At 49.1% G+C, this 13874-nt stretch overlaps 1 protein-coding gene across 2 annotated transcripts in view; it reads left to right on the top strand.

Moving 5' to 3' along the window:
• The window catches only part of IQGAP1 (IQ motif containing GTPase activating protein 1), a 190134-nt gene that overhangs the window by 164271 nt on the left and 11989 nt on the right, over positions 1–13874 (top strand). For both annotated transcript variants that reach the window (XM_044981139.1, XM_044981138.1), the window contains exons 34-37: positions 776–988; positions 2034–2200; positions 4349–4471; positions 13690–13798. In XM_044981139.1, the coding sequence (XP_044837074.1) occupies positions 776–988; positions 2034–2200; positions 4349–4471; positions 13690–13798 (612 nt within the window). The remainder of the gene's footprint in view (positions 1–775; positions 989–2033; positions 2201–4348; positions 4472–13689; positions 13799–13874) is intronic.

The following is a 13874-nucleotide window of genomic DNA, read 5'->3' as shown; positions in this document are numbered from 1 at the left end:
TTGTGATGATTGGATTGTTGGAAGCCATATATATATGGATGATGTAAAAAGCAGATTTCAGATAGGCCAGTGCTGGTACTAGGGTATGAATGGGTCTACTGGGTATTGTGTAGTTCAACAACTAATTACTGTATTCAGTGCAGGAATCACTGAGTGAAATGTTGTGGCTTTAGTTATGTTGGAGGTTAGACTAGATGATGACGATTTTCCCTTATAGCTAAGGATATGATTCTGTCACGGAGGTCACAGATTCCATGACTTTCCAGGACCTTTGTGACAACTTCTGGGACAGGGCTAGAGCAGCTTTTCAGCCCGAGGGCTGCCAGAACAGCTGACTGGCAACCAGTCCCAAGGCCACAGAGCAGCAGTCACTGGAACAGCTGACTGATAGCTCTGGGGACAGGGCCGCCAGAACAGCTGATCAGCAGCCAGCCTCAGGGCCGCGGAGCAGCTGACCGATGGGTAGTCAGCCCCAAGGCTGCCGGGTCAGCTGCTGCCAGAACAGTGGCTGGGATTGGATCAGTCCCCCTGGGGCAAGAGCAGCAGTGGTCAGCCCCTGTCCCTGGATCAGGTGCAAGCCCTGGCAATGCTCTCTTTGTCCCCATCCCAGGGTATTTTTAGTAAAAATCGGGGACAGATTATGGGCTTCCATGAGTTTTTGTTTATTGCCTGCAACCTGTCCCTGACTATTACTAAAAATACCCCTGACAGAATCTTAACCTTACATATAGCCTTAAAATCTGTCCACCCAACTTGTAATTCTCTTCTCTCCTAGGAAGCAGAGCATCAGAGAGCTATGCAGAGACGGGCCATTCGTGATGCCAAAACCCCTGACAAGATGAAAAAATCTAAATCTGTAAAGGAGGACAGCAACTTGAATCTTCAAGAAAAGAAGGAGAAAATCAAGACAGGCTTGAAGAAGTTGTCAGAACTGGGAACTGTGAACCCAAAGAATAGATACCAGGAGCTAATCAATGATATTGCCAAGGTATTCTGACAGGAGGTCACTGGTGGTTTGTTGGGTGTTTCAAATTATGGCCTCGTCATTTGTTACTCTTATTGAAGTTGCAGTAGTGCAGATGGCAGGAATTTTCTAAGGTATTTAAAGTAATAGTGACAGCTGCCTCTCAGAGAGATGAGTGACACATGCTCTGCTAATCTCCAGCCCTTCATATACATGCAGGAATTCACTTTTCTCATAAACACTTTGATGATGATGGGACCTCATTGACTGTGAGGAAGAGTGTTTTTATTTTCTTAGGGAAAAATTCCTGAGACTCAGTCAGTAAGTGTAACATTAATTTTCCTCTTTTTAACTTGAAACCCTAATGCATGGACTTGCCCTCTTTGTTCCCTCCTTTTTTAATTTAAATTCACTTATTCTAAAATTATTTCTTTTTAAATTGACATATTCTAAAATTATTTCTTTACAAAGATTACTCTTGTAAAGAAACCTTATTTTACACGTAAGTACAAAATAAACATTCATAATACTCTTACAAAGGCATCCTCAGTAAACAATCCTCAGTAGAGGAGAAAGGCAGAAATAAAAAAAATCATAGCTGCTGTCACATGTTTCATCCATTCTTATGGTGATGACCGTTATCTGACATACATTAATTTTGGTAAATATTTGATCAGAGTGGTATATAAATACATAAATAAAATAAATTGTCTTCTTTAGAGATCAGGTAAGAATAAAGCCTTAAGTGATGCCTAATTATCCAAAATAATAATGGAAGCTAATCTGGAAACTAGACATTTTCATTTGTTCATAATAATCAAAATAACATTTCTTTCGAAAAATAAAAGATTAGCAAGGGAAGAACAGAAAAATTGTGCAGGACATTTGATTTCTGTCTATAAGGATATATTTGGTTAGAAAGTCTGTGAAAGGGCTAATTACTATCGGTATTAAACTTGGAAATGTGTGTTCCAAATGGACTCTCGTAATATTGTACACTGGCTTGATAAAGGGAGCACCCAGCAATGACTCAATGGTAAAGCTTCACACATCTACCATCCTTATCTAGGACATCCGGAACCAGCGCAGATACCGTCAGAGGAGAAAAGCAGAGCTGGTGAAGCTGCAACAGACTTACAGTGCGCTGAACTCCAAAGCCACTTTTTATGAGGAACAGGTGGATTATTATAAAAGCTATATCAAAACCTGCTTGGATAACTTGGCCAGCAAGGGCAAGTGAGTACCTCAGAGCAGCGCTGGGTTTTTGGGAAAGGAATGCATAGACTACAGCTGAGAAGAGTCATGCCACCACCTCAAAGCTTCTCGATTGGACCCCCTGGGAGAGTCATTTTCTGAGTTAGGGTCTTGGGCATGAAACAAAATCAATGTAAGCCCTGGAGAGAGAACTGAGTGATGCTAGGAAGGTCTGGGATGGAGAAGAGTAGCTGGGTCATGTAAGAGGGCAAAACGTATAGAAGGGAGGGAGGGAAATGTCTAGGTGTCAGCAGGTGGACTAAAAAGGAGGACTTGGAAGAATGTAACTTTTGTGATGCACTGTGGGTGGGGATCCCCAGGAATGTAAAGTGCAGGAACACATGATAAAGTGGGTTGTTCTCGCTACTTCAAATATTTATACCAGATTCATAGATTCCAAGGCTAGAAGGAACCATTATGACCATCTGATTTGACCTTCTGTATAGCCCAGGCTATATAACATCCCCAAAATAAATCCTAGAGCAGATCTTTTTAAAAAAACAAAAACAAAAAACAATCTTGTTTTAAAAACTAGTCAGTGATGGAGAATCCACCACCTGGAAATTTCAATGATTAATTACTCTCACTATTTAAAGTTTACAACTTATTTCCATTCTGAATTTGTCTAGCTTCAACTTGCAGCCTTATGGAACTTGGTCTTTCTGTTACCTTATGCTCCCCCTATCTGTTTGTTGTGTCCTTGTGTTGTGTCTCATCTTATATGTAGGTTGTAAGTGGTCAGGGCAAGAACTGTGGTTTTATTATGCTTGTACAGTGTCCAGCACACTGGGCAGGAGCCTCTAAGCATCAGTTCACTGCCACTTATTCCTGTCAGGTCTCTGAGGTGAACTGGCAGTATCTTGTGGTCTAGCCTCTGATAGCTGAGATAATTCATAGAATCATATAATACCAAGGTTGGAAAGGACCTCAGGAGGTCATCCAGTCCAGCCTCCTGCTCAAAGCAGGACCAATCCCCAACTAAATCATTCCAGCCAGGGTTTTGTCAAGCCTGACCTTAAAAACCTCTAAGGAAGGAGATTCCACCACCTCCCTAGATAACCCATTCCAGTGCTTCACCACCCTCCTGGTGAAAAAGTTTTTCCTGATATCCAACCTAAACCTCCTCCACTGCAACTTGAGACCATTACTCCTTGTTCTGTCATCTGGTACCACTGAGAACAGTCTAAATCAGTGTTTCCCAAATTGGGATGCTCCTTGTGTAGGGAAAGCCCCTGGCAGGCTGGGCCAGTTTGTTTACCTGACATGTCCGCAGGTCCGGCCGATCGCGGCTCCCACTGGCCGTGGTTTGCTGCTCCAGGCCAATGGGAGCTGCCGGAAGCGGCAGCCAGTACCTCCCTTGGCCCATGCCACTTCCAGCAGCTCCCATTGGCCTGGAGCAGCGAACCATGGCCAGTGGGAGCCGCGATTGGTTGGACCTGTGGATGCGGCAGGTAAACAAACCGGCCCGGCCCACCAGGGACTTTCCATACACAAGCGGCGTCCCAAGTTTGGGAAACACTGGTCTAGATCCATCCTCTTTAGAACCCCCTTTCAGGTAATTGAAAGCAGCTATCAAATCTCCCCTCATTCTTCTCTTCCGCAAGCTAAATTCATAATTTTGGGTTCCTTCTGAATGCTTTACTGCTTCTGGATCCCCAGAGAGCAATGAACAGGAATAGTTCTTTCCAGATTTTTAACAGTGAGGTTGATTAATCATTGGAACAGCTTACCAAAGAATGTTGTAAATTCACTGTCCCTTGAAATCTTTAAATCAAAATTGGATATCTTTCTGAAAGATATGCTGTTTTTCAACCGTAAAGTATTGGGGTTGCTACAGGAATTACTGGGTGAGGTTCCGCAGCCTCTGTTGTGCAAGAGGTCAGAGTAGATTGTAATGGGTGCAGTATATATACATGTGCACGTGCCCACACATCTATAAATAGACTATAAACATATGGTCTTTGGCTTAAATAATTTAAAATGTGTGAATATTCTGTATTTATAACAACTATTTGTTAGACAATACGAGTTTATTACTCATTTCCTGCCATCTACCCAGATCAGATCAAATTCTGTCATTGCTCACTCTTATTGCCTCATTCCGCTAACTTCTTTATTTGTTTTTCTCAGAGTGTCTAAGAAGCCACGGGAGATGAAAGGCAAAAAGAGTAAAAAGATTTCTCTGAAATATACGGCAGCTCGACTCCATGAGAAGGGAGTCCTGTTGGAGATTGAAGACCTGCAAGTAAACCAGTGAGTATCCTTTTAACCTTTAAGGCTAAGGTCCAAAGATCTTTACCTTAACTGGGAATAGGGAAACAAGTGTTACTAACTCCGTCATCTTCTGCTTGTAAACGCCTTTTCCAGGGTTTCAATGTAGAGCAGTGGTTCTCTGTCTGCAGGCCGCTTGCAGCCCAGTCAGCACACAGCTGCAGCCCATGTGACATCCTCAGAGTCATGTTATGGATGTAGCCCCCATAACACATAGAGAGCTGCATATGAGGCTCACAATGGTAAATAAGTTGAGAATCACTGGTGTAGAGGAACAAAATTCCATCTCTCAGCCAGTGAGTTCCATCAGTGGGTTCCATCAGTCACCAAAACTGTTCTATAGAGACTAGTCTGAAATAATGACAAACTGATGTCTGGTTGAGCTCCTGGAGCTGTGTAGTGTTTGTAAATTCATAGATTTTTAAGGCCAAAAGACCAATATGAGCATATAGTCTGTCCTCCTGCATAGCACAGGTCAAAGAGTCAGCAATTTTTGCATCAAGCCCATCACTTTTGGTTGAGCTAGAACATGTCTTTTAGAAAGACATCCTTTAAAGACTTCCAAGTGATGGAGAATCCATCTCGTCCCCAGTTAAGTTTTTCCAATGATTAATTACTGCACTGTTAAAAACTATCACTTTATTTCTAGTCTGAATTTGTCTATCTTTACTTTCCAACTATTGGGTCTCATTATGCCTTTTTCTGATAAGTTAAAGAACTGTCCACTGTCAAACTTCTTACAACCCCATATGTGCAATTTTATGCTATATACTAGCAACATGCAGTGTGGATGCCAGAGTATCCTATTCATCAGTACAGCGCAATTCTTACTACTTTCACATGGAACAAATATGGGATCCAGCAGATACGTAGAACATAATATGTTTTTATTACATTTGAAAAGTTTCTAAGGTTTCTTCTTCAAGTGATTGCTCATATCCATTCCAGTTAGGTGTGCGCACGCCGCGTGCACGTTCGTCAGAAGACTTTTACCCTAGCAACACTCAGTGGGTCGGCTGGGCGCCCCCTGGAGTGGCGCCACCATGGCCCCGGATATATACCCCAGCCGACCCACCCACTCCTCAGTTCCTTCTTACCGCCCGTGTCGGTCGTTGGAACAGTGGAGTGCGGCTTAGCTGACCTCCACCTCCCTAGCATTCTCGTAGTTCTCGTTCTCTTTGTGTATATAGTTGTAGATATAGTTGAAATTTAGATAAGTGTAGTTAATTGTTAAGTAGGTACTTAGTACACTTAGTCGGGTTCGGGGCTTAGCCCCTTCCTGCACCGGAGCACATGCCCGGCTCCCCAGGAGTCAAGCCGTGCTCGGCTTGCCACAGGCCGATGCCCACAGGGGATCCGCACGACTCCTGTCTGAAGTGCCTCGGCGAGTCGCACTTAACAGCTAAGTGCCCAATTTGCAAGTCTTTTAAGCCACGTACTAAGAAGGAGCGGGACATTAGGCTTAAACAGCTCCTTATGGAGGCGGCTCTCACCCCTCCGTCCTCGGCACCGAGCGCGGCCCCATCGGACTCCAGGAGCGCCTCATCGGCACCGGGTCGTACCGGTACGCCTAAGCCCTCTCGGCACCGGACATCACCGGCACCAAAACCAGGCCTGAGGCGCTCGCTCTCCCCGAGAGCAACAAAGGCTAAGACCCCTGCCGCTCCGGCACCGCCCGACGCGCGGCATGAGGGCACGGCTCAGCTGCACCGCCTGGCGCCCGCTCCCACCATGGCACCTGCTAAGCCGGCGCTGTCGACTCTGGTCCGCCAAGGGCCGTCGAGTCCGGCACCTGTCTCCCCGGCACCCGCCGTGGTTGAGCTTGCCATACCATCCACGCCGGAGGTATGTGAAGTGGCTAAGGACCTGATCGCGCTGACGGACCCGGTACTGCCACCACCCCCCGGCACCGCCGGTGCGGGTGATTCAATCAATCGGGAAGCCGGCCCTCATTCGTCCAGCTTCGATCAGTGCACCTGACCGGCACCGCTCTCGATCGCGGTCCTGCAGGCGATCCAGATCCCGGCACCGCTCTCGATCTTCGCGCCGCTCGCAGTCCCGGCACCGCTCCACCACACAGCGCCGGTCCGACTCGCGGAACCGCTCTGCGTCCCGGTCGCCAACTTGCTACTCACGGTGCCGCTCTCGGTCCCGGCACCGCTCACGGCACCGCTCCCACAGGAGCCGCTCCCGCCGCCGCTACTCTAGGTCCCGGTCGACCTCCCGGCACCGGGCCGGTCGTAGGTCCCGGTCTCGTTCTCGGCACCGGAGTTCTTCGCGGCACCGGTCCCCCGTGCGGAAGAGCACCAGATCGGTGGGGACATCGGCCCAAGGCCTCTCTGCTCCGCCATGGCCTTCCAGGCATCCGTCAGCTTCGTCCCAAGCGGGAAGTTACTACTCCCAGGACCATGAAGCGGATGTGCTGGAGGGCCTGTTTCAGGAAGCCCATTCCCAAGCGCAAGGTGCTCAGCAGTGGCCTTTTTGGACACCATGGGCATACCATCAGGCCCAAGGTGCTCCTCTGGTTCCCTCGCGGGCCACCTCTTCCGAGCATCGGGCCCCTGAGGCCATGGCTAGCCGTCCTCCACCAGCTGGCACGGACGACCAGTTGCCTCAAGCATCCACCTCACCGGCACAGCTCGAGCAGGAGCCTCAGCAGGACCAGGAGCAGGTACAGGATGCCCTCGCCCCCGGCATCTTGTCGTCCTCTTCGCCGGATGAGGCAGTGGCTGGCTCATCGTCCTCGAGCCCACCCCCAATAGACCTTACGGCACACCAGGACCTCCTCAGGAGAATTGCCCTCAACATAAATCTCCAGGTGGAGGAGGTCCCAGAGGTCGAGGACCCTGTCGTCAGCATCCTTGCGGCTGACGCGCTCACCAGAGTGGCTCTGCCATTTATTAAGATGATTCAGGCCAAGGCAGACACATTGTGGCAATCGCCGGCCTCTATTCCGCCGACAGCAAAGGGAGTCGAGCGTAAATATATGGTGCCATCCCGAGGGTACAAGTACCTGTATATGCATCCTCCTCCCTCTTCCCTGGTGGTCCAGTCCGTCAATGATAAGGAGCACCATGGTCAGCAGGCCCCCGCTCCGAAATCCAAGGAAGCCAGGCGGATGGACCTTCTGGGCCGCAAGGTGTATTCGGCGGGTGCCTTGCAGCTGCGCGTAGCGAATCAGCACGCTCTGCTGAGTCGCTACGATTATAACACCTGGGCGGAGATTGCTAAATTCCGGGAGTTGCTTCCCCCAGATTCCCGCCAGGAATTCAAGGCCTTCCTTGAGGATGGGAAAAAGGTGGCCAGGACCTCTTTGCAGGCTTCCCTAGACGCGGCGGACTCCGCAGCCAGAACCTTGGCAGCCGGTGTTACCATGAGGTGCATCTCCTGGCTGCAGGCTTCCAACCTTCCGCCCGAACTTCAGTATACCATTCAGGACTTGCCCTTCGAGGGTGAGAGTTTATTCTCAGAGAAAACGGACACCAGACTCCAGAATTTGAAGGACAGTAGGGTCACTATGCGTAACCTGGGCATGCATACCCCTGTGACCCAGCGGCGCACTTACCGCCCTCAGCCCTTCCGTCCATACTCTGTCCCTAGGCAGAGACAAGATTTCGGCAGACGCCGAGGGCGCGGAGGCCGCAGGCACTATTCAGGCCCTCAATCCAACCAAAACCAGAGGGGTAGCCGTGTTAGTCTGGATCTGTAAAAGCAACAAAGAATCCTGTGGCACCTTATAGACTAACAGACGTTTTGCAGCATGAGCTTTCGTGGGTGAAGTCCCTTGCATCTGAAGAAGTGGGTATTCACCCACGAAAGCTCATGCTGCAAAACGTCTGTTAGTCTATAAGGTGCCACAGGATTCTTTGTTGCCAACCAAAACCGTGGCTCCTCCAAACCGCAACTAGACCCGAAGTCGTCCTTTTGAAGGCGCGCCCGGGGACAGCATACCACGTCCCGTTCAGGATCCTTTCCCTCCCTTCTCCAACCGCCTCTCTTATTTTTTCCCTGCGTGGTCCCACCTGACCTCGGACATCTGGGTCCTGCGCACCGTGAAGCAAGGATACCACCTCCAGTTTGCTTCAACCCCGCCTTACCACCCTCCCTCCCAGTCATTCTTCAGGGACCCCTCTCACAAGCAATTCCTCTTGCAAGAGGTCCAGATGCTTCTCTCCATCGGAGCGATAGAGGAGGTGCCAAGGGAGGAATGGGGCAAAGGGTTTTACTCCCGTTACTTCCTGATCCCCAAGTCGAAATGGGGTTTCAGGCCTATCCTAGACCTACGCGGCCTCAACAAATTCCTGATAAAGTTAAAATTCCGGATGGTCTCCCTAGGGACCATTATCCCGTCCTTGGATCCTGGAGACTGGTATGCTGCCCTCGACATGAAGGACGCTTACTTTCATATAGCCATATTTCCTCCGCACAGGAGATACCTCTGCTTTGTAGCGGACCATCGGCATTTCCAATTTGCGGTCCTTCCCTTCGGCCTCTCCACGGCGCCTCGAGTATTTACGAAATGCATGGCGGTGATCGCCGCCCACCTCCGTCGCCAAGGGCTCCACGTGTACCCATACCTGGACGACTGGCTCATCAAAGGGGCCTCCCAGGAGCAAGTGAGGGTACATATACGAGTGGCAAAGGACCTGTTTGCACGTCTCGGCCTAATGCTCAATGTGGACAAGTCCACCCTGGTCCCCACTCAAAGGCTGGACTTTATAGGAGCGACCTTGGATTCCACTCTGGCCAAAGCCTGTCTCCCTTGGCCGAGGTTCCTCGCAATGTCCGCGATCATCCGCAGTCTGCAGGCCTTTCCCACGACCTCGGTCCGCACTTGCCTCGGTCTCCTAGGCCACATGGCGGCATGTACATACGTCACCAAATTCGCCAGGCTCTGCCTCTGCCCACTTCAAACATGGCTCCATTCGGTGTACCGTCCGGGCAGGGACGTGATGGACACGTTAGTCACTATCCCGCCGAGTACACTGCGCTCCCTCGACTGGTGGCTGAACCCCTCCGTGGTGTGTGCGGGGTTACCGTTCCACCCACCGCAGCCCACCCTGTCTCTGACAGACGCGTCATCCCTCGGCTGGGGGGCCCACCTCGGTCGCCTGCGCACCCAAGGCCTGTGGTCACCAGAGGAGCTCTCCCTCCACATAAATGTCCGAGAGCTCAGAGCGGTTCGCCTGGCATGCCACGCATTCCGCAAGCTTCTGTCCGGCCGTTGTGTCTCCGTGTTTACGGACAACACGACGGCCATGTATTACATAAACAAGCAGGGAGGGACTCGATCTTCCCCTCTTTGCCTCTAAGCCATCAATTTATGGGAGTTTTGCATAGCTCATGCGATAGACCTGGTGGCATCCTTTCTCCCGGGAGTTCGGAACACTCTCGCGGATCGGCTGAGCAGATCCTTCCTGTGTCACGAGTGGTCCATAAGACTGGACATTATCCATGCAATCTTCCGCAAGTGGGGCTTTCCCCACGTGGACCTATTTGCCTCTCGCGCGAACAGGAAGTGCCAAGTGTTCTGCTCGTTCCGGGGTCACTCCCCAGGCTTGATCTCGGACGCATTCCTCATTCCGTGGAAGCACCAGCTGCTTTATGCATTCCCTCCGTTCCCGCTGGTGCACAAGGTTCTGTTGAAACTACAGCAGGACAGGGCACGTCTAATCCTGATTGCCCCAGCGTGGCCCAGGCAACCCTGGTACACCACGCTCCTCAGCCTCTCTGTAGCCACACCGATCACTCTCCCCCTCTGCCCGGGCCTTATAACTCAGGAGCACGGCAGTTTCCGACACCCGGACCTTCCGGCCCGTCACCTCACTGCGTGGCTAGACACATCGGAGTTGCGCTGTTCTGCCCCTGTGCAGCATGTTCTGCTCAGTAGTAGGAAAACTTCCACTCGGTCCACTTATTCGGCTAAATGGAAGTGTTTCTCAGCCTGGTGTGCATCGCAGGCTCTTACTCCTTCAGGGGCCCCCATTCCAGTCATTCTGGACTACATCTGGCAGCTTAAGCAGCAGGGCCTTGCAGTATCCTCCCTGAAAGTTCACTTGGAGGCCATATCTGCTTTCCATCCTGGAGAGGCTGGTCACTGTGTGTTCTCTCACCTGGTGGTCGCCAGGTTTAGGAAGGGGCTGGAACGCCTCTACCCTCAAGTTCGTCGTCCTGCCCCCACCTGGGACCTCAACCTCGTGTTAAACAAGCTTATGGGTCCCCCCTTCGAGCCGCTGGCAACCTGCTCTCTGCTGTACCTATCATGGAAGACAGTTTTTCTGGTGGCCATTACTTCGGCCAGGCGGGTCTCCGAACTTAGAGCACTCACTGTAGGCCCCCCCCCCCCCTTACACTGTCTTTCATAAGGACAAAGTTCAGTTGCGGCCACATCCCGCTTTTCTCCCTAAGGTGGTTTTGGCCTTTCATACGAATCAGGACATCTTCCTCCCAGTTTTCTTCCCTAAACCTCATTCCTCCCTGCGGGAGCAGCGGTTACACTCCTTAGATGTCCGCAGGGCGCTTGCATTTTATATTGACCATACAAGGCCCTTCCGTAAATCCCCCCAGCTTTTTGTGGCAGTGGCGGACCGTATGAAAGGCCTCCCCGTTTCAGCACAGAGGATCTCCTCTTGGCTAATGGCGTGCATTCGCACATGCTATGACTTGGCCCATGTCCCTGCGGGCCACCTCACTGCCCATTCTACCAGGGCTCAGGCTTCTTCAGCTGCATTTCTGGCACACGTACCGATCCAGGAGATATGCCGTGCGGCGACCTGGTAATCGGTCCACACGTTTGCTGCGCACTATGCTCTAGTCCAGCAATCTAGAGATGACGCGGCCTTCGGCTCGGCGGTTTTGCATTCCGCCATGTCTTTCTCCGACCCCACCGCCTAGGTAAGGCTCAGGAATCACTTAACTGGAATGGATATGAGCAATCACTCGAAGAAGAAAAGACGGTTACTCACCATTGTAACTGTTGTTCTTCGAGATATGTTGCTCATATCCATTCCAAACCCACCCTCCTTCCCCACTGTCGGAGTAGCCGGCAAGAAGGAACTGAGGAGTGGGTGGGTCGGCTGGGGTATATATCCGGGGCCATGGTGGTGCCACTCCAGGGGGCGCCCTGCCGACCTACTGAGTGTTGCTAGAGTAAAAGTCTTCCGACAAACGTGCACGCGGCGCGCGCACACCTAACTGGAATGGATATGAGCAACACATCTCGAAGAACAACAGTTACAACGGTGAGTAACCGTCTTTTCTGTGCTATGTGTGATCTATCCAAAGTTGCATAGTGTGTGGGGATACAGAGTCAGAGTAAATGTTTTCTGGAACTTTAATTCCAAATGTCCTAACTTTCACATACTTTGATTTCTTTTAAAACTGCAGCATTCTAATATGGGATTTTAATATGGGATAATAATCTTGCATCCGAAGAAGTGGGTATTCACCCACGAAAGCTCATGCTGCAACACGGGATTTTAATGGATATTTCCAACCTTAACTTTAACATAAAGATTTTTTTTTCTGGGAAATGAAAACAAAATTGGATAATACACCAGAGGATATGCTGAAGGGAACCAACCCTTCACTGACTGGTGTTGGGGAAAGAACAGATTAGATAACCGAATCTGGTGTTTCCATTTCTCAGTTCTGTGAAAAACAGCAACCAAGATTGTCTGTCTGTCTGATAAGATCTGTTTTTTGGAAATTCCCTCTCATGGTCCTCCACCTCTCCCCTTAGTCCCCAGAGCCATCTATCTGCGTCTACCACAATCAGACTACAAAACCTTCCTCATCAAAGTTGGATTAGGGTCAAACAGGGCCTATGCCCCCCCAAATTTCATGGCCTCCCAGGAAAACACCACCTCTTTAGCCACCTAAATACACTCTTGGCTTACTCACAGAGCTCACCCCTGAGCCCTTAATAGCTCTCAAAATGTAACTGTAAATGGGGAATCATCTTTAAGTGGGTGTGTTTCTAGTGGCGTGTGAGAGATCATTTTGTGGCCCTATGCTATTTAACATTTTTATCAGTGACCTGGAAGAAAACAAAATCATCACTGATATAGTTTGCAGATGACACAAATATTGAGATCGTGGTGAACAATGAAGAGGACAGGTCACTGATTCAGAGTGATCAGGATCACTTGGTAAACTGGACATTAACAAACAGTATGTGTCTTAATCCAGCTGAATGTTAAATTAAGAAAAAAAATGTAGGCCATACTTACAGAATGGGGGGCAAGATCCTGGCAATCAGTGACTCTGAAAAAGACTTGGGGTCATGATGAATAATCAGCTGAGCATGAGCTCCCAGTGCAACACAGTGGTCCAAAGAGCAACGCAACCCTTAGATGCATAAACAGGAGAAATCTCAAGTAGGAGTAAAGAGGTTATGTTACCTCTGTATTTAGCACTGGTGCAACCATTGCTAGAATACTGTGTCTAGTTCCAGAGTCCACAGTTCAAGAAAGAGATTGCTAAATTGGAGAGGGTCCAGAGAAGAGCTATGAGAATAGTTAAAGGATTGGAAAATATGCCTTATATAGTGACAGATTCAAGAAGATCAATCTATTTAGCTTAACAAAGGGAAGGTTAAAAGATTACAGCTCAGCCTGTAAGTACCTACATTGGGAATAAATATTTGACAGTAGGCTCTTTGGTCCAGCAGTTTAGACAGTACGACAAGATCCAAGGGTGTAAGCTGAAGCTAGACAAATTCAGACTAGAAATAAAGTGTAAATTTTTCATACTGAGGGTAGTTAACCATTAAAATTATTTACCAAGGCTTGTGGTGGATTCTCCATCGTTGGCAATTTTTAAATCCAGATTGGATGTTTTTCCAAAAGATCTACTTTAGTTCAAAAAGGAATTATTGCAAGGACATTATATGGCCTGTGCTATGCAGGAGGTCAAACCAGATGATCCCAATGGCCCCTTCTGGCCTTAGAATCTATGAGGCTTCCTCTCAGTGAGGCAGTCTACCTCACCTCAGCAGGAAGCTGGCTTGCTGAGAGCTGTACATTGTACCACTGCCTACTGCTCTGCCTTTGTCTCTTGCTCTCTGCTGAGTTTGAGATTCCTTATTCACGCTATTTGTATCGCAAGGATCCTGCGTTAATATTGTTCTGCACTACCTATTCTTCATTAGAAATTGTATGTTAAATAATAAATTTATTTTTATTTGCCAACCTTCATAGGTTTAAAAATGTGATATTTGAAATCAACCCAACAGAGGAAGTAGGAGACTTTGAGGTCAAAGCTAAATTCATGGGCGTGCAGATGGAAACATTCATGTTACATTATCAGGTAAGGATCCTCTTATTTAATGCTGAAAACCTGTGGTGTACAACCTATGTAGACTGCCTGTGGCCACCAAAATCTT

The sequence above is a fragment of the Mauremys mutica genome, chromosome 11, assembly GCF_020497125.1.
Source record: "Mauremys mutica isolate MM-2020 ecotype Southern chromosome 11, ASM2049712v1, whole genome shotgun sequence".
Classification (NCBI taxonomy): Eukaryota; Metazoa; Chordata; order Testudines; family Geoemydidae; genus Mauremys; species Mauremys mutica.
Note: the sequence above shows the minus strand (reverse complement) of the source record. Positions and strands in the feature narration are given on the sequence as shown.